The 21,335-nt window shown below is 50.9% G+C and overlaps 1 protein-coding gene across 2 annotated transcripts in view; it reads right to left on the reverse strand.

The window, feature by feature from the left end:
- The window catches only part of LHX4 (LIM homeobox 4), a 41,290-nt gene extending 23,615 nt beyond the window's left edge, over positions 1-17,675 (reverse strand). The window contains exons 1-2 of one of the 2 annotated variants that reach the window (XM_025878158.2): positions 17,531-17,675; positions 16,018-16,151 (exon numbers count right to left, since the gene is read on the reverse strand). In XM_025878158.2, coding sequence (XP_025733943.1) covers positions 16,018-16,093 — 76 coding nt within the window. In that variant the 5' untranslated portion in view covers positions 16,094-16,151; positions 17,531-17,675. The remainder of the gene's footprint in view (positions 1-16,017; positions 16,152-17,530) is intronic. The other variant, XM_073899431.1, reaches the window with a different exon arrangement.
- Positions 17,676-21,335: the final 3,660 nt, after the last annotated feature.

The raw sequence follows: 21,335 nt of genomic DNA on the forward strand, positions 1-21,335 counted from the left end.
GCAGCTTTGGATCCTGACTGCCTAGCACCGTGCCTGGCACACACGAGTAACTCCACCGATGTTTCCCACTGAATAAATACTTGATCACGTCTTCTCTAAGAAGACGTTCCACTTTGAAACAGTTCACCAGTTTCTCCAGTGCACTCCAAAATATCAATACGGGTAGGAGTGGGCCAGGAAAACCAAATCTCTCAGGAATCATCCGTGTTTCTTGATTCATATCTTATGTGTTGGTGTGATACCATTTAAAAGTGTTAACATAACGGAATTAGCCTCAAAGCACTTGGGGGTGGGGTGGGGATGTGAACACATCTAAATCTATGTAGAAAGAAAGCTCCAGTACTAAGTCATTCGTATCTCAGACCTGTAGATAGGCCACTGAGACCCTCACTAGGTGACATCACTAGTGACAGACGGACATGTGTCAGTGTTGGGCCCACTAAACCCCAAACCCAGCCTGTTCCCGTTATGGCCTCGGCAGCTACCAACATGTGCCTGAAAGTCAGACCCACTAGATGCCTTGCTCTTTGACCCCATTCTCCCACCAAAATGCCCCGTGAAAACTACCAGGAGCCACACTGAGGCAGATCTGCATGGGTCTGGATACCTGCTACCTGTCCTTGTGCATATGGCATTTTTTCCCATCTCAAAAGTTTTCCAGGGCACCTGGGTGGCTCAGTCAGTTGGGCGTCTGCCTTCAGCTCAGGTCATGATCCTGGGGTCCCTGAATAGAGCCCACATCAGGCTCCCCGCTCAGCGGGGAGTCTGCTTCTCCCTCTGCCCCTCCCCCTGCTTGTGCTCTCTCTCTCTCTCACACTCTCTCTCTCAAATAAAATCTTTTAAAAAATTTTTTCCTCCTTGACAAAGAAAATGTTTACCAATTAGTTACCGAGTTACTTACCAAACAGTTCCGATGTGCCCAGCAAAGTACTAAGTACACGACAGCAAGAGGATTTCCATCAAATAATGGGGGGGTGAGTAAGACACAGGGTAAGACCATGGATTCTAGAGCCAGGCTGCCTAGGTTTGAATCCTGGCTCTGCTTTTTAACCTTCAACAAATCACTTCACCTCTCTCTGCTCCTGTTAAAACGGGGGGGGGGGTGATGACAATAGTACCTAGTAGGATTGTTGTGAAGAGTAATTCAATCAATACGGGTAGGAGTGGGCCAGTATACAGTAGGTGCTCAATAAAGGCTTGCTATTATTAGGAGATAACTGCAGTAACCAGCTGTTAGATATGGTGCTGTTGTGGCTGAGGGCAGGGAAAGTTAGGAACACCCCCCCCCTTTCACAGACTTGATCTCATTGGGCCCTCAGGTAGAGGCTCAGAGAGCACCCCACACCACCAGGGCAGCTCCGCCAGGGCCAGGGGCATGCCTGTCTGCCTGCGGGTAGTCCTCCCTCAACTACAACTACTCCCCCGCCTCTCTCACAGTCCCTCAGGACTGGCAACCCTGGAGCAGCAGGGAAGGGGAGGGGGGCAGGGGGGCCTTTGCCGTGGAGAGATCGGGAGACTCAGAGAGGAGATTCCGAGGAGTGCGGAGTGACTCACCAGGGGCTCCTGCGGTATGACCAGGCCAGTCGGGGGGGTTGGGGGGGACAACTCTTGTAAAGAAGGTCAATAAGGGCAAGGGGGGGACACCTGGGTGGCTCATGGGACGCCGGGGTGGCTCAGTCGGTTAAGCGTCTGCTGTTGGCTCAGGTCATGATCCCAGGGTCCTGGAATGAGTCCCACATCCAGCTCCTTGCTCAGCGGGGAGCCTGCCTCTCCCTTGGCCTCTGCCTGCCGCTACCCCTGCTTGCTGCTTGTGCTGTCTCTCTCTCTCTCTCTCTCTCTGACAAATAAATAAAACCTTTAAAAAATAAATTATAAATAAATAAACCCCACTAGATAGAAATCATTTTTTTTTAAAAGGGGGGGGCAAGGGGCGCTGGGTTCTCCTGCCCGCGTCCGCATTCGGAGTGGCTTTGGCTGCGGAGCCAGGGGCTGGAGGAAGGAGGTGCGAAGCAGGATCGCTCTGGCACGGTTTTCAAGGGAGGGGAGAGGAGACGGACGTCCCCCGCGCGGGGAAGCGGCTGGCGGACGCACGGGTGCAGAGCGGCGAGCCCGTGCCCACCAGCCGCGGGGGGCGCGTCCCAGGCCGGGGGCCGCCGTCTGTCCCCGCGGGCCACCGGGGACGCGGCGACACGGCCCCACTAGGGGCGTCTTTGTGTGGGCGGACGCCCGGAGTCCCCGGGCCGGGTACTGGGCCGGCGGACGCTCATTAACCCTTGGAGAACCCGGGCGGAGAGCCGCGGTCCCCGCGCGGGGTGCGCCAGCCCGCTCCCTCCCGCAGCCCGCCCCGCTCCCACCTGACTGTCGTCTGGCCCTGCCTCCGGGAGCGGTGCGGCTATATTTCTCCTCCCGGCCGCAAATGCAGGGGATGAGGGCGAGGATGTGCGCTCATAAAATTTATTTCGAGCAAGGTAGCTACCGGGAGCCTTAATATGATGAGTATTCAAGAGAGAATACATTAAGGCTAATGTATGCAGGGGAGAGGAGTTCTACAGGCTTGGAAACGGAGACAACAAGCTTAGGAACAACACTAAAAGCAGACAGACAAGCCATTTCAGCCTCCAGCTTGCAGGGATGCTTCCTGCTGGGTCGGGCTGCGCTGCCCAAACTCGGGGTTCTCTCAGGCCTTGGGACCAAACTGGGGTCCTCGAGTTTGGCAAAAATGTGAGGGACATTCTAAGGGCGCTTTTTTAAGTTAAAAAAAAATCTTTCACACTGTATTCCAATGTAGATTTGCGGGGGGGGGGCATTTTTAAAAACCAAGATAACATAGAAATGATTTGAGAGATCCGTAATACATCAATAATGGTAAAGTCAGATGTCAAGAGCCTGTTATGAACTCTGCCAGGTCCTGGATGTATATTATCTCAATAATCCATACCACTTGGTAGGAAAGTGTTCTTACCCCACTGTACACATGAGATAACTGAGCTTGGAGACCCGAAGCAAAGTGCCCAGTGTCCCACAGTGGGGGAATTGGGATTTGAACCAAGAGCCTACGCTTAAAGTAGGCTAACCCAACCTGAGAGCTGGAGGGATCTGGACACGCCTCACCTGGCTCTACCCCTGTCATTTTATGGAGGGGAGGTGGAGGGAAGAGGTAGCCACAAATCTGCTCTGCATACAGTGACAAGGGCGTTAAATAAGCCACGGGCCTCTCGGGCTCCGAAACACTGGGCAAATGGAAATGTTTGAGACATACATTTAGATCCTGTAGACTGGGTATGCATGTGCTGTACGGGACAGACACCCCACACCCAGAGGAGGGTGGGAAGCAGAAGCCTCTGTCCTGCTGACCCCATCCCCCCAGCTGCAAGGTGTCAGCTTGTTGATGGCATCTGTCAAGTTCAGGTTCATCCCTGGCTAGGAGGGGGTGGAGACCTGTGAACTCAGATCCCACTCTTCAGGTGACAGCACTCCGTGCAATTATTTTGATTAGTGTGAAATGTAAGCTATCTAGAAATCTTTCCAGGAGCAACAACACAAGCTTTTTTTAAACTTACAATAAATGATTATTATTTTTAAATTCAGAGAGCCCGAACAGGACAGAGGTTATAGGGGTCTCCTACCAGAAATAAAGTTGTAACCAAAATTTCCGAGGAGCCAGAAGATCTCCAAGTCCCTAATAAACTCAACTTACTTCATGCAGTATTTAATATCACAAGATTTCACTTTAAAAACTGGAATTTAAGCCGATCCTGGGAGTTGCTAAGACAGAATTTAACCTATAAACTCAGTTTCTGATACGAAGAGTCATTTCACTTAAAATGAACATTTTTATCTTATCTGCACGAAAGGGTTCTTTGGTGATGTTCTCTGCTGGGGCTCGGCAGAGAGTGAGCTCAGCCATGAAAAGACGGCAAAGCCCCCAGAACAGCCAAGGAATCTGGGGAGATGCTGGGTCACACGGTACAATGCCTTCCCCATCAGCAGGGCCCAGAGGCTTCTGTGAGTCCTGCAGAGTGACATGGCTCAAAACACAGACCTAAGCACAGCGAGAGCAACTACATAGGCAGGGAGGCTCCCTTGGACTCATCCCAGGACATCCACACCCACACAAACACATACACAGTCAGACAAACACACACATTCACATACTTAGTACACACATACACATAGAACACAAACACATATACATACTAACATACACAAACACACACAATCACAAATAAACCAAGATACACCCTGAGACACACACGAAAGCACCCACGCATACCACATTCACACAGACAAACACATGTTTGCATATAGTCAGACATGCACCCGTAATACACACACTGGTAGGTACGCAAGCACACATATACCATGATACTTACACTCACACATACACATAAACATCATGCACACACAGGCTGAGGCATGGCCATTCTGGAAAAAAAGCCAATTCTTCTCAAGTCCTGCTCCCTCTCTGGAAAGGAAGCATCTCAGAAGGAGGGAGCTGTCCAACCCTGGAGCAGTGGGGGAAAGTGAGCATTGAACACTATAGAAAGCCAGGGGGAAGCGGAAACATTTTGTTCAAATACTCTTTTAGAAAACTGTTGGGAGAATTGGAAAGCTTTCAGTTCTGCTTCGAGTTTAGATCTTCAAATCTTTAGGTCTGCCAAATTGTTTATAATAAATCCCAGATCAGAGTCTGATAGATCTGGGTTCAGATCTCAGTCTACCATGTATACGATTTTGGACAAATCGCTTAACGTCTTTGAGCCTCAGTTTTCTGATCTGTAAAACAGCGATGGTAACACCAGTCTCGCAGGGTTGGCTGTGTGATCACATCAGACAATGAGTATAAAACACCTAGCCCCACAATACTGTTGCCTAGCTCACTGGTAACTCCCTCTTCCACTCCCCATGGCCAGTCATCAACAAGATGAATTTATATATTTAAAATATATTAAAATCATCTCATTTCCTTATTTCCTGATATAATTTCCCCTCCCTCACTGACCTCCCCCTACACACACAAAACACTCAAAACTCTCCTCCATCCTTTTAGTTCTAAAGCATCTGAAGATGTACACCCCTTTCTAATCAGCATAATCCCAGAATATGAATAGCAGATAATGCAACATTACAAGGTTAAGTCTTCTTGGAATAAAGAAATTTGGCAGATTGTTTCTTCCACAGAATGAGGGCAAATTTGCCAGACCTTTGTCTCCTCCCCCATATGTGAATGGTGAGAATGGGGAGGTGGGTTGGGACCACCAACAGACCTCACTTCACTTTTGCTGTAATGTATTCAGGTGAGAGTGGATTGAGTTCGTATCAGCCAATGAGGATTCTAGTATTTTTCTTGGAGATCTCTAAATGCCCAATGGCAAAGTGACTATTTCCTATTTGATGACAAATGGCTAAAAACCTTTTCTTTGCCTGTCGCCTTAATCTACCTCTTCATCAAGGAAGCTTATAAAACCCATACCCTCCAATCACCTGAAATACTGCTGTGTGGGCACAAGATGCTTAGTTTTCAGAGGGTCTATCCGAAAATGGACTCCATTTTAAATCCCCAATTCCTCCATTAGTGAAGTTTCAGAAAACTGGGAAGTAGACGGGGTCAAAAGGTCTGATGTGGTCTGTGGTAAACCAAATCACCCCCTCCACACATACCCCTCCCCGTGACATCTAAAAAAGTATTCTGTGTTTTTATTCCCCGCTCACGTTTTTTCATTTCCAAGCAACTGCTCTCAAGGAACCAGGGCCCACCATGAAGCATTTCAGAGACGGTTTGCATTTGTTTGTTTGATCGATTTTAATTCTTTGAAAGATGGTGTTTTCTATCTCTCTGGTCACGGAAGAACAGCAAGGTGGGGAAAAACATTTTTCCACTAAAGAGACTAGAACTAGAACCAACACACTTGGCAGTAACTTCTAAAATGTACTGAAGAAAGTGCACCTTTCTGGGAAAATGTACTGGACTTTCCATATTTCTATTGAAATCTTAATGCTGGTGAGTATTTTGATATTTTAAAAATTAAGTTATTTAGCGTTATTAGGAATAATGTTCACTGAACCATGCCGAGATCAGATTAATATTTTGTAAAATTTGGACTTTGATGTGCCACCTCGGAGCACCACAAGACCCTGCTTTTTAACTTTTTAACTCCCCCTTGGACAGAGTTCCTCTTTTGGTTTCAGAATTTGACTGAACAGCCTCATGCCCATGACAAGGTTTTCCTTGCTTCTTTCAGGAGAGGAGCTAGGGTCTATGCTCCAGCACTCCCAGTGGGGTGGGCAGATCCCATGACACTCCAGGGAGGCTTGGCCCCCTCTTGGGACACCCAGGAGCACTCCAGCCACTGAGGGCTGCTCCATCTGCAAGATGGGAGCCTTGGTCCTGGTCTTTAAGATTGCCAGCACTCTGAACTTTGTGGAGGACTTGCAAATCTGCAAGTTCATTTACTCTACTCACTTTCTGCGAAAAGTGAACCTCTACATCTACAAGAGCTTCCCAAAGGGTACACAGTTGGGAGTCAAAGGAAGTTTCTTTTTGTCTGGGACATGTTCTGGCTGGGGCTGACTGAAGACCAAGGCTTCCAAAAGGGCTCAAGAAAGCCTGTGGCTTTCACTCCAAACCCCTTTGCTGGTGACTTCACTTGAGAACTAAGTAGTTTTAGAGCTCATCTTAAATAACATTTTGGCCGATATATGTTTCCCAACTACATAATTTTATTTATTTAATTTTCTTTCCTGATTACAAACTGAAAGAAGAAGCTAAATGGGGCTTTGAGGAAACACAAAAACAATTGAAATATTATGCAAAATATTGTTTTTCTTAGAATTCTCCATTCCTTCCCCACATATAAGGGGGAGAAAACAGGTTTCCCTGAGTAAGTAAGAAGGAAGCCGGTTTCAAAAAGGCAGGCTGGGGAAGGCCCCCTCAGTAGGGGTAGGGGTGGGGGGGGAACTTATTGATTTAGTCTGGGAGTGACTAATTCTAAAGTGTATCAACATATGGCCACAGGACATAGCAAGCATGGCACCGTGCCTGCTGAAACTCATACCTAGCTTCTGGAATGTCCAAGTCTAAGAATTATAACAGAGCTATAGTTAAAATTAAATTAATTAAAAGTTCTATTCCTAGATCTATACTTCGCAAATAAAACTTTCCACTTCAAAGTTTCCACCATCACCACTGACAGTAAAATCCTGTTTTCTGGTCCCAACTCCCCTTTTCAATCACCTGATCATTGTGGCTGAAGGAACTGGATCCAAGGACTAATTTATCTCTGCAGTCCACATACAGGGTGAGCCTGAGACTCAAGATGTGTTTTACATGAAAATCATGACTCTGTGTGTCTGGGTTCCCCCACACACACTCTGTATTTTCCATCTCCCTACTAAGGACAATTCATTTTTATTGAACAATTTATAGCTTCCTTTTTCATATTTTCCCCTGTTCTAAACCCATGTATCTTGAAGAGACCGTAACATAATTTTCCCAAATATTTTATACATTTCTTCATAACTTAGTAAGAATTATCCCGTAAGCAACACAACCAAAGCACAAAATTCCAATATTAAATCTTCAAAACTTGAGCAGAAAAGGTGCATTGAACATTGTGGTATTTTGTGATGGTGATGAAGCATTAAACAGAGCCACACAAATCCTGAGAAAAGCTTAATTAAAAAAAAAAAGCTGGCATTGCATTTAAGGTAAATCACATTCTCTATTACAATTATACTTTGCTTACATACTTTAAAATACTTACATACTTTAAAAACACATCAACCTACACATCTCATCTAATTTCCAGTCTTTCCTAGTTTTTGTGTGTGTGTGTCTTGACGAATGACTAAAAACTAGGAAAAAAGTCAGAAAAGCCTTCTCATGTCAGAAATGACGGTGCCTAATGTTTCTTCCCCCCACTGGTCCTTCAGAATCCTCCCTCCCCAACAGATCCTATTTGTTTCATTTGGTGGTTCAGGGTCCCTCTGACAATCTCCTTTGTTCTTTTTCTGCTTAGGCAGCTCAAAAAATAGTAACATTTTCAATACAGAGATCAAATCCTAAAGTATCCTGGAGATTAAGGCTGAATTTGGACAACATTTTAATAGGAATCCTGTAGTAAATAAAATACATAATGTAAATATGTATTTGCAGGTATAGGATTATCTCCTAGATTAGATATTGACACAGAATTAATGTTCTTCAGCAGGATATCGAATGTTCTCAATGATTGCAAATAAAACAGAAAGTCATCTTAAACAAATCCATGACAGTCCTACGGAAATGCTGCAGACACATCTCTGTTTCCACTCCATCTTCGCATTTAATCACTGCTAAATCGCCACAATGGGTTTTTCTGATGTCTCATTCCGTAGCAATATTCCATATGTTTGGCAACCTCTCCCTCATAACGAGAAACTTTCAATTAATTTGGCTGCAAGTTTTGTCTCTATTAAGCTATTCCCAGAACCCATCCCTTAACCCTCTAACATTATAATTAAAGTAAATTATACTTTAAAGGCATTTGGGGGTGAGATACTGCAGTAAAACATCTGTGGCTAGACCCAGACTGACAGAGGGAATGGGGCTGAGGAAATCTGAGGAAAGAAATCGAAATCCACCAAAATAACAACAGGACTTAGGACTTGCCTCCCAAGATGATTTTCCAATCCACTATTAATAAAGTTAACCTGGAGTACATTTTCCAAGAGAGAATCAATTCCAATTTTGCCAATTAAACCCAACCCGTCCACCTACTCCCAACAGCAGTGCCTCAAAATGGTTTATTTGTGCTCCATTTTGATCAGGGCTCCTGCAGAATTTAGGACCTAAAAAAAGGCAAAATCTCACTGCAGCATCTACTTTAGATGACTTTTTTCCTACCACAAACAACAATAGCCCAGCTCCTGGGCAGCCTCTGTGCTGGACCCAGAAACTGCCCTTCCTTCTAAGCCTCAAAAAAAAAAAAAAAAAGTGAGGGATCCCATCACCCTGCAGCCTGCCAAAGAGTCAACCTCTAACAAAACCCCTGTGCTGTGAATCCGTGCAGGAACCCATGTGCCCACCCTGCAAGCACCTCACAAAAGAAGGAAGGAAGAGCAAGAAAGGGAAGAAAGGGAGAAGAGAAAGAACGAGAACGAAGATAGACACGTAAGCCATAATGGAATTTTACTAACAGCAGCAGTTTGCTCACATCTGTGTCGCGGGCATTGTTAACACACATTCCAGAAAGAGAAAAAAGGCAGAAAATCATTACAGAAGGAAACCTGCATTCCCCACCCCCACCATCTCCAAACCCAGCATCTGGTGCTACCACAGCAAACTCCAACCTTGTTTCCCAAAGTGAGTAGTAGTATTCCTTTCGTTGGGTGGACAGCTAAACTGTTTCCAAATCTCTACCATTCCAAAGCTTCTCAGCTCAAATCCTGCTCAATTTCCCTCAATGAAAGCAATGATGTAAGGTCCCTCCATCCAAGGCCACCAACCCTTCCCATCCACAACTCTTCAATTTGGAGGAGACTCGTCTCCCAGCCAGAGAAATCCACCAAATATCCATCACTGCTGACCAAAACAAGAGGCTCAAAGCAGTCTTCTTAACGTGATAGAAAGGTTAGTCCCTGTTAGCTACTTTTCCATCCGCGGAGGACTGCAGGTGCAACCCTCCCGCCCCTTCCTCCAGGCCTGCCGCCTCAGCACGGGTGTCCCTCTGGGTTCTGCCTGCTAATGCGGTGCTAAGTACTCACTAATTGACTGTAGCACACAGTGAAAGGGCACTAAATCCGAGGCAAATGGGAAGTTAGGACAATGGGAATATTTAGGACTTGAGGCTGTCTACACCTGGTCAGCCAGGGTCATCAGGTCACTGTTCAAAACCCAAGACGCCCCTGTGGGCCGTGTTTTGTCTACTCACTGGAAAGAAATTGCTTTGCCGGTTTCCTGCCTCCATCGACCCCCACCTCACCTCTAGGAGGACGCAATTTTTAAAAACTCGACCCTGGTATTTATTTGCAGTGATGTAGGCGGTCTCCAAGACGTCTTGAGGACTCGCGTTGCTCTAATCCCCTGAGCATTCAGCCAACATTCTTGCCTTAATCCCGCTTCGTTTTTGGCGTGTCAAGAACGAGGTACACCTAGCATTTGGTCTTCCTTCAACTTCCTGCCGCTCCCGGTCTTATCCCGCCCGGGCCTGGCTAATAATTCCTCTCCTTCCTGATTAGTTTCACCCTTCAGATCCCTTTAAAGGACATTCACTCTGCCGTCGAAAAAAAAAAAAAGTTAAAAAAAAAAAGTTCCATCCCGGACGAAGCCATCCCCTGAGCGCCCCAGACTGAAGCCTGCCCTCCGACCCGGACCGGCCGTGTCTTCCTCTATAAGGCAGGTGCAACCTGCGGCCGGCGCCATTGCGCCTCTCCCCGCACCCAGTGGCACGGTCGAATTTAATTTACTGCATCAGCTGCCCAGGTAGAGACCTCATCTCTTGTGAGCCCGCCACATTTCGAGCTCTCGTCGAGGTCCGCTAAGCGCTGGGAGCAGAGTCGGGAGCCGAGGCTCGAACCCCCGCAGGGCGCGCGGGCTGCGCGGACCTCGCAGACCCGCTGGCTGCCTCCAAGATCCGTGCATAAGTAGCCGCTGCCCAAATGGGAAGAATGCTTTCCAAGGGTTAAAGTCTCGGAAAGCCTTGGGCCGCTGGCGTTGGAGTTTAGTTTTGCTTTCCCAAATGCTTGGCGAGAAGTGGGTATGGGGAGAAAGAGAGGTGTCGGCCCGGCCTCCCTGGGCTGGGCACTCTGTCGGCGCTCCCGCTTTCCGCGCCTTTCCCCGCGGGTTAAGTCTCTGCCGCCGCTTCAAAGGGGCAGGAACCGGGCCCCAAGCTTGGCCAGTCCCCGCTCGCTGGGGCCGCGCGGGAGAGAAAGCCGAGAAATGGAACGGGCAAGGTGGTTGGAGGGAAAGGGCCGAGGCGCAGGAATGCCGAATGTGGCGCGCGCGGTGGACACGGAGGTCGCCCGTGCCTTGCCCCCTTCGCAGGCACGACCTCTACCTCGGGCTGCGGGACGCGGGGTGCGCAAAGCCGGCTCTCCCAGATGGGCCGTCCTGTGCGCACTTGCTCCCATTGGCAAGCCCTCAACACCCAGGGCACGCGTCGAGCCAGCGCACAGCCCCCGCAGGTGCGTTGCAAAACCCTGTTGAACGAATTCAGCTCGCTGGGCCACCCAGACCAGCGCCTACCCGCCGGGCGGAGGAGCTCTGCCCGCGGCGCGCGGGGGACACGCCGGTCCCACTCCCGGACCCAAGGCCGTCGCTCCCGCCCAGCCCCGCCTGGCCCTGGTTTTCCACGTGCCCGCACGGCGGCCAAGCGAAGAAACAATTCGAGTAGGGTCCTGCTTCCTCATCTCAGTCCCGACTTTCCATCTTTCCCGATCACTGAGGACCTCTCCGGGCAGACCTTCGCCCCTCACCCTCCCCGCCTGTCCGCTCCCCGTCCGGGTTAAACCTTTAATGCCGCTCCTTGAGCGCACTGGGGCCGCGCCCGGCCAAGGAGGGCTCCCCTCCACCCTCGCCGCCCTCTTTGATCCAGACAGTGGAACCGGGGAGGTCGGAGCCCGCTCGCTCCTCGGGCACCCTCGGCCACCCGGCTCCGCAACGAGGTGCTGTTGTGATCACCCGGCTTTCTCCAAATTCCCCTCCGGGTGGAGCGAAGCTCTGGCCCGAGGCTGGGGTGGGATCCTCCAGGTTAGGGAATCGGAATCCCCAGTTCGCGAGGCCTGAATCTGCCGGCGGGGACAGGCACCAGTCTGACCTTTAAAAGTTGGCTCGCTCCTGACAATATTTTTGTGACGCGGGGAAGGAGATTTGTGGTGCCCGGGGCTGCTGTCTGAATTTCTGTATCGGAATCTGAATCAATCAACATCTCTCTGTCTCTCCGTATATATAATATATGGAGGTATATATCATACAATAAAGTTTTTCCTTGTTTTTCTTTCCAGCACCATCAGAAAAGGCAGGAATGGAAAGAAGCTCGAATCGCTGCTCCAGAGTTTGAGAGACCTCCTGGCCCTGGAAATGAGTCCCTTTCCACCCCTTAAGAAATAGTCTGCAAGAAGGATGATAATGTCGGGAGTGAGGACTCGAATGGAATCCATGCTAGAAGATTTACCCGACGCATCCGCAGGTGCCCCAGAAGAGGAGAAAAGGTAGTGGGGCGTCCTAGAGAAGTTCTTCACCCAGATCCTACCACATACACAATCAAATACCCTTTACTCACAACTTCGGGGTTTGCAAGAGCTGCAAGAAGTAGATATTTTAGGAGATAAGGGTGGGATGGGAGATGCCCTGGACATGTTCCCCGTTTATCACTCCCTGCCTGGACCCAGCGGGTCGCTCCTTTCTCCCACCAGGGTTGGCCAGCTCTCCAGCCAGCAACCCGGAGGCCGTCGGGGGCCATTGTCCTTTCCCTTGGTGCCCGGGGAAACTACGTGGGAGATAGGCCAAAACCGAGGGCAAGGGGCAATAAAACGTCCACCTCCCTGTTATGTCCCTCACTGTTCCGAGTCGTCTTGGCAGGCAAGAGGGGCCAGCGGGCGGAGATGCGTGGGGAAACCGATGAGTTCAGGGAGGAGACAGGTTCAGAGGAGGATCAGGAGGCGATCATGGAATCCAACACTGCCACCCCCCCCCCCAACCCCGGGGTCGGAACTGTGAGAATTCGGACCTGGCATTTCTACAGCCCCGAGGGAGGTGGCGGGAAGACCTGAGCAGAAGCAGGCTCTACCCATAATGAGAGAGAACCGCAATCCTAATTGTGGGCCAAGTAGCTGGGACCCGCCAGCTTAGGACAAGGTCCCTTTCTGAACCTATCCACCTAGCCAGAAAAAAAACTACCCAAGGCCCTGGGCCCACGCTGGACAGGACCTCCACTCATGCTGGACGTGAACCTCAAGGTGCAGCCTCACATAAACAGTGCTCCTGTCACCCAGAGCAAGGAGCCGGGGGTTTTGAGTTCCTTAGAACACACTGACCAAAGACAGGAACCGGGCTGCCGGGAACCCGGCAGAGATTTAAAAGGGGGTGGGGCTCTACCTCCCTACTCCAGGGTTCTCTTGGGGATCACTCCCAGACTCCTCCCACCGATTCCTCCCAAGCTTCTTGCCCCAGGCTGATGCCCCTCAAACAGGTGAGGATCCTCAAGCTTGTCTGGAGAAGTCTGAGCCAAGCGTGGGCCCCATCAGGCCGTCGCAGAGCTGTCGAAGCCGCGAGGCTCTCATCAGCCCTGCAATGTCTGTGCGGGGAAGCAGGAGGAGGGTGACCATGCTGACAAGTCCGCCCAGGAGCGAGCAGTGGGGGGGGGGGGGGGGGGGGGGGGGTGGCGGTGGTGGTGCAGAGAGCCAGGAATAAGCTCGCCAAGAGAGAAATTATTACACTACTTGGTTAACGTTTTCCTTAAGGGAATGCACCTCACCCACCCTCAAAAAAATATTCTGCCTCCCAAACAAACTGGATTCAAACTCCTAAAATGCCCCTATGAGGCCAGGGCACCAGAGAGACCCAGGTTGGGGTATCCCTACATCTGTGCAGCTCAAGGTAAAGAAACCAAATATGCCTGTGTGTGTGCCCCTGGCGGGGGGGGGGGGACCCCCACCCTTCCCTTTTATAGGGTGGGAAGAACCATTGCCAGAGGGGTTTTCTTTTTTCTCCCCTCTCCCTAGGTTTAAACACCCACAGGCCTGGGAAGACCCTTTTTCCTCCCTGAGGTCTAAGGGCATGTCCCCCCCCACACCCCCCAGAGAGTTGTTAGGCCAGTGGGCCACCTGTTCCAGAAAAGAGAATGGTGGTGTTTATGTGTGTGAGGGGACCACACCCCACCTATGCCCAGTTCTCTGCACCAACAGTCACATCTGCTGGAAGGGGATGAGTATGTTCCATGCATGCCCCCCGCCAAAAAAAAAAAAAAAAAGCTGGACTGCAAGTCTTCAGGGATTGGGCCCCTCAGTTTTGGCCACTGCTTCCTTCAACAGGCCCCAGAACCAGGGCAAGACAAAAGGAAAGGCAGACCAGCCCCTCCTGGTTCGGCATTGCCTCTGCTGGGCAGCCCTGGGATGAGAGTCCCACTCTCTGCTTCACTGAGTTCTCCACAGTTGGAACCCAGACTGGAGCCCTGGTGAACTGTAGCTCTGAAGGCAAGTTTTAGGCATTTTAGGAAATCGAGTTCCTGACGTCGAAATCAAGGTTGTCTCTGAGTAAGAGAAACAAAAAGTGAGACATCGAAGTGTGCTGAGCGCCCCAGGAAAGGATGTCAGAGCAGAGCACGCGGCCCTCGGTGCGTCCTGACAGGCCACCTACGGACCACAACTATTAAAGCACAGACGTACTGGGCGACAAGGCCACGAGCCACACACACGCCTTCCGCCCATTCACACGCTCCCCTCACTCACGCAGAGCTACAGTCCGTCTGTGTTTCCGTTTCTGCAGGGGCTGAGAACCCACTCCCTCCTTGCCCGCGGTGGGGTGGGAGCAGTGAGGGCAGCAGCGGACCCCGAAAGCCTTCTACAGACACATCTAGGTCAACAGGCAACTTCCCAACGCGCGACGCAGACGTGGAACCGTTTGCCAACAGTTGACAGGAAAAGACACAAAGGATAACTGCAGGATACAGTCAGAGAACAACCTACATAGGTTTGGGGGAAGCCATCCTCTTCCAGTTCCTTCTCAAAAACTTCCCAGGGAAGCCCAGGACACACACGATCGCCAGCCTGCCCTTTGAGGTATGGCCCAGGCAGAATCCCTGCGGCGGAGAGCCAGGGCGCAGGAGGGCGCAGGAGGGCGCAGCCGCGCGCCCTCCGAGTTCGTAAGTAGACACCATTATTTTATTTACTTAAAATAAACCTCGAGGACGTAGCTACCGCTCCACTAAAGAAATCGCGGACGGAAGCACAGTCCCTTGGCAAGCGGAGTGAGGGAACCGTTCCCTCTCCACGGTGCGCAGGGGTGTCGCGCAGAGTCCGCGAGCCTGTACGGCAGGACTCACTAGGCACCCGACGTGCGCGCGCGATGCCTCGGGACCTGCTCCGGCCTCCGCACAGATTCTCCATCGAAGACTCCGTTGGGGAGTGCGGGACAGAGACAGGCTCCCTCCGGGAAAATGCCTGAGCGCGCACACCCAAACACACACAGAGACCTGGGGATAAACACGCCTCGAGCTCCCGCAGTCTTGCTAATATCGGGCGCGGGAAAGAAAGTGGGTGGGCGAGCAAAGCGCCCAGATACCTTAGGGGCCCCCTATGTGTCTCCCCTGCCGAGTCCAAGCCGTCCGGAAAGTATGTCCTCGCCAGCGCAAAGGCTGTACCCCGAGTTCACAACTTCGTGCCGGCGCTTCCCCCTCCCCTGCATTCCTCGGCTAGCTGGAACATGGCGAGTTGACTTCCTCACTAGAAGCAGGCAGTCGCCGGCGGCGCAGGCTGCGGGCGCCGCGGGCAGCAGCGGCTGAGGACGCACCGGGCGCGCACGCCCTGCGCGCGGGGACAGAGCGTGTGGCCTGGGCTTCCGCGCCGCCAGCCCCGGGGGCGGGGGACGCGCTCTCCAACTTCCCGCCAGCTGGGGTGAAGTTGCACTAGCGGTACTTCGAGCTTCGACCGGAACCCCAGGAGGGAGGGTGCTTTACGGGGACCACCCCAGCCCTCAGGCCTGGCCTGCAGTTCGGTCCCCTGGTGTCCCCAAACAGCACTCTGCCAACGCTCCGAGAAAAGCCATGGGCTGGAGATGCGGGGTTCGGTACCCTCCGCTGGCCCCTAGCACGCTCGGGAGCCTTTCACTTTCGGCCCCCAAAGCCAAGAGCCAGGCCCTTTAAATGCACTCTGGCCGGTGCCCCTGCCCTGTGACCGCCTCTGCGCCGGGGCTGGCGGCCCCTCGCCCCGCCCGGCCCCTCCGGTCCAGGCTACACGCAGCGTCCGACCCGCCCCGTACCGGCCAAGGCTGCTGGCTGTCTTGTTATCAAATTAAATCAGCGAGAAAGGGGGGTGTCTTACGTTGCATCGGCACACCAAGCATCTCCGGGAGCCCCTTGACAGCCCCCTCCGCGGGGACAGCTGCGCTCTGCATCATCTTGGAGCGAGAGCCGGGGAGTCGCAGTCTACGGAGATCTCTTGCTCTCTCGCTTAAGCTGGATTCAGAAATTTGAAAATAATAATAAAAACCCCAACTAGGCCGCCGAAGTCACGGTGGAAGCCGGACCCTCCGCCTCTCCGGGAGGATTCCACAGGCTGGCTGGCCCCCTCCCCCCGCCAGCCCTCAGTCTGTTTCAAATCCCTTTGATCTCGCTCTCCCGGGTAGGTGCACATCCCGGGTTGAGGAGACGCTGTTGCTGCAGCTCTGGCTTTTTTCCCCTCCTCCTTCCCCCGCCCGCTTCTCTCCCCCTCCCCCTCCACCCTTCGCGTGCCGGCCGCCGGGGAGGCCGCGGTCACCCAGGCATTTTGATTCATTCACACTGCAGGAACGGCCGTGACGTCGCTTTCCGCAGGGAGGCCCGCCCTTCAGCCAATCCCCACACCCGGCAGCGGGCCGCGGACCCCGGCCGGAGTGGGGGGTCCCGGCGCCCCGAGTGTGGAGGGTCGCGCAGGGGGGCGGGGCCGCACCGAACGGGGCGGGGCCTCGCGGGACGCCGTTCCCCCCGCAACCTCCCCCCTCAGTCCCTGCGCCCCGCCGTGCGGGCTCGCGCCCCGGGTATAAATACTGCGGCGGGATCGACCGCTGCAGCAGGTGCTCCTGGACGGCGGAGCCCCGGGCTTGCGGGTTTCCGTGGGTCTTGCGGGGGTTTCGGACCCGGCCGGCGGCTCGTGTCCCCACTACCCCTCCATTCGGGCCAAAGGATGGGGAAGGGCGTGGCAGACCCTCCGAAGACCCGGGCCGCACGGCAGAGTCTTCCGCTCGCGCGCTCTCGGCCCCCGGTTTCTCTCCGCCCGGGACTCCATCCTCCATCCTCCAACTCCTCCTCCTCCTCCTCGTCTCCTACGGCCAATTCCTTTCCCGCCGGCGCTTCTCAGCCCTTGCTCTCTCTCCCCCGCGTCTGGCTGAGGCTAGGCCAGGGACAGCCAGTACTCGGCCAGGAAGGCTCGAGTCACGCCGCGGGCAGCGGCGGGCGGGCGGGGGAAGGCGGCCGGGGGCTGCGCGCGGAGGTGGCCGGGCTTGGACTCCCGATGCGCGCCCCCGCTCGCCGCGGCCTGCCGCGGGTACTCCGCGCTTCCCTCCTCCTTGGCCCCGTCGGGTCCCCGCGCCTTTTGGCTGCCGGCGCCGCTCTGCCCACGGCGGCTCAGCTGGGTCCTGTCCTCGGTCCCCAGGGAGCGCTCTGCCTCGCCTGCTGCAACCGCGGGCGCTTTGAACAATTCCGGAACCTCGTGCGTGCAGGGCGGCAGCGCGCACACGGACACCCGGGCTAACCGGGTTAGAGAGAAGGGGCATGTGTGCTTATTGTATTTACAAGGCACACACGCACCCTTAAATTCTCAACGCCAGTTCCTGGCGGAAATAAAACAGAAGGCCCACCTCTGGGGCACGTCGCCGCCAAGGGTCTCTAAGGCTTCATCAGCTTGCTCGACGCCACTTGGCTGCAGGCGCGGGAAGCCCACCTCCCCTGCCACAGGACCCAGAGGCTCTACGGATTCCACCCTCGCGACGCCCCCATCCTGAATTCATTCCAGAGATGTAAACAGATGTGCCCTCCCAGCCTAGTCAAGTCCAGCTTGGGTGGGGAACGGGACGGTGTGCCCCCCTCTCCAACCTTACAGAGCGTCCCCTGGTTTTTCTCCTGGCGTTGTCCCTAAACAAGGGACACCAGGGACGAATATGAAGATGGGGAGGAAGGCATGGTCGTCTACGCTTAGAATTTGTCTTTGATGAAGTCACACAGTGACTTCTATGTGTCCTGGTACTGGGTTGGCATCATTTCTTGCCCTGTTGACCTGCGAGGTGACTCCAATACGCAAGAAACCCGGTGACATTTTCGGTGTTTACCAAAATGTTTTTGTTTTTGTTTTACAAAAATGTAACTAGTAAACAAATACGAGAAAATGCCACCTTCATTAGCAAAGACATGCAAAGCAATACATCATAGTACAGACTTCTGTTTTGTGTGTTAAACGACCAGGGAGGGAATCCTAGAATTTGGTGCTGGTGAAGGTACTTTGAAACTGGTACTCTCAGTACTGCTGGTGTGCTAATAAACTCTTAAATCCGTTAGGAAAGCAATTTGGCAATATGTATCAAATCCCATAATTTTTTCAGATCCTTTAGCTCATATAATTTAGCTCATATAATTCCACTTTTGAGTGTGTGTTCCACAGAAATAATACAAAATGTGAAAATAATATTTCAAACATGAAGATGCTTATTACAGCATTATGGTTTGGAGGAAAACAAAAACAAAACCAAAAACCTCTGCTATCCCACAAAAGAAAAGTGGTTTTGGTAAAGTAGAATAAATTTGCTTGGTAATATGTTATACGATTATTGAAACTAATTATGAAATCTAGCAACATGGGAATGCTTGTGAAACACTAAAATTTTAAAAAGCATGATACAATATTATATGATTCTAAGTTTTCCAAAATGTTAGTCAAAGATGAAAGCAGTGTTAATACCTATTGTTGGCTAGGGTGTGGAGAAATCAAAACAATTTTCTGGTGGTGGGGATGCAACAAGGAACAATGTCTTCTGAGGGCACTTTGGCAATATATTTTATAGCCTAAAAATGTGACCCAATCCATATAGAAATTTAGTCACAGAAAATAATCAGGAAAATTTATAAAGATGTAGTTACAAGGATGTATATAACATTTTTAAAAGAGAATAAACTACATATCCAGCAATAGGGGATTATTAAGTTAATTTTACTCTAATTTGAGTAAATAAAATGTATGTTATATTGTTGTTAGAAAATGCAACAGAAAAAATATTTAATAATGTAGAATAGTGAGGTTTATTAGGGTGAATATGAAGCAGTATGAACTGTAAGGTTTTTTTAAGCAGGATAGATAGAAAATATATGTTAAAATATGAAAGTGGTTACCTGTACAGTGGATACTTTTATTTTCTTAGTTTTCCTTTTTTTAAGTTTCCTGAATTATCTTATAAAGCAGAGAAAACTAATAAAATTGCTTTTGAAAACATTGAGAAAACACTGAAAGAAAGTATATCAAAATGCTATTCAAAAACCTATTGGGAGAAAAGTATATTAGGGAGATATATTACAGAATTTTTTTCTTTTTTCTCTTTTCCAGATTTTCTGTAAACCGGTTACATTTTTTTCCAGTAATATTAGTAAAAGATAAAATATATGCAGTGAAATGTCAAGCAGATGTGGTAGTGACTTTTATAATTAAAAATTATATTTTTAAAATGCTTTCTGCAGTTCCTGCTCGTCTGGTATGAACCTGCCTGTGTCCTGCCCTCTTTTCACTGCCCGTCACTAGCCTGTCACTGGGTGAGGGGCAGCATGACTGTGGGGGACTCTCCTGTGCCCACCACCCAGTGCTGACTCAGCAGATGCCATTCTTACCTTTATCCAATGGCACAAGAGCCCTGGGATGTGCACTGGTTTCTCAGTTCTTCAACTTGTGGGCAGCAGCTCCCCTGCACCCCAGTGCATCCTCACTCATACCCCCACTGCAGCTCAGCCAATAAATGCCCTTTCCACGTTCCAAGACTTTTCTAGAAGTATGAGCTGGGTTCCATTCTCAGCATCTTCCATTAACAGCATACATCTGCCGAGGCATTCACTTCCTTCCTGGGGCTTCCACTTCCCCATCTGTAAATGAGGAAACCCCCATGAAAAGCTTTCCTTAAGTAGATTTTCTAGTGCCTATGGCTGCTGATAGCAACAGGAACAATATAATAGCATACCATGGTAATAAGAGCCACCAATATTTATTGACAGTTTGAAACTGTGCCAGGCACCCAGGTAAGTGCTTCTACCTACATAATCCATCTTTTTCCTTATAACAATTCAATAAATGGTATTGTCATACCTATCTGGAGGATGAAAAAGCTGAGGCTAACAGGGGCTAAGGTAGTCTCTACCCCCAGAGAACGCGAGGGAATGGCTGAACCCCACAGGAAGTACTCTCTGGTGGATCTGTGTGGACCTAAACCTCTGAGCTGACAGAGCAGGGGTCTTCTCGGTGAAAGCCACCCAGGGCTGGCAGGTGACCCACCAGGAGCGATAGTCTTTAGGGTGGACCTGTGGCTTTCGGCTACAACTCACTCGGAGGGTGGGCACCAGAGGATGGGTCAGTGGTGATGTGGCTTTCCCCAGGTCTGAGTTCTCTCAGGGCAGTTGATCAATACGAGTTTCTGGTGCTTTCTGGACATCTACACATTACATTTCTGGGAACCAAACTCAACATGTCAGTGGATCCAATGCTGAAGGAAGAATCCCTAGAAACCCAATGTAGGGAAATGATTATAGCTTGCATTTGTCTAGCACTTTACAATTTACAGAGTTCCTCTACATATTTTATCTCATTTGATCTTCAATCACGCTGGGCTTAGGTATGATTATCATACCTAACAGAGAGGTTAAGTGGTTTGCCTAAGGTCACGCTGCTAATAAGTTGCAGAGCCAACAGGAGATTAAATCCAGCCTTTGACTCCCAATCTGGTCCTCTTTCCACTCTACACAGCAGACTTGCATGTCTTCTAACCCTTACATTTTAGGAGCCTCCCAGAGTGGGCGAGTTCACCCTCAGATGCCAGGAATCCTGAACCCCAGCCTCTTTCTCCACTTACCACTCCTGTTCCCCATCAGCCCATCTCCAATCACCGCCTCCTTGTCCTCCTGCCTCTCCAACCCTCTTTCATCATTTGCATTTTGAAACTGTTTCCTTAATTATTCCCCTGCTGTTGGAAACCTGCTCTCCCCCTTCTCTGTGGCATCCTTTGATTTATCTCTGTCTGGATAACAGCTCCCCGATTCTCCTTGGGGAATCCAATTTTCATTCATTTTTCTGCTGAGCTAGATTGATATAGACCCTCTGCCCTGGTCCATATTACTCATCCCAGCAGAGAGAACCGGGGAGACCAACCCTCAGCCCGGCCCCTGGGGAGCCACTGTCTTGTTCAGGGAGCCACAAGGAGTTCTCCAATAAAAGGACAGGGGCCTTTGCTCTTCCCCATCTGTCCACCTAGTCCTTCCAGTCATTTGTCAAGGGCCCCTTTCGCGAGCCACCACTTTGTCATTTGTCTCCTTCTCTTCCCAGAACCTTCCAGGGATCTGCCCCCACCCCCAGGATGCTGATCAGAAGGCAGTTGCTGCTTAACCTAACCCTGGCCTGTGTCCTTGACACAGGAATTG

The sequence above is a fragment of the Callorhinus ursinus genome, unplaced genomic scaffold (genome assembly GCF_003265705.2).
Source record: "Callorhinus ursinus isolate GAN/ISIS: 27379988/994484 unplaced genomic scaffold, GSC_fseal_2.0 scaffold13, whole genome shotgun sequence".
NCBI classification, from domain to species: Eukaryota; Metazoa; Chordata; class Mammalia; order Carnivora; family Otariidae; genus Callorhinus; species Callorhinus ursinus.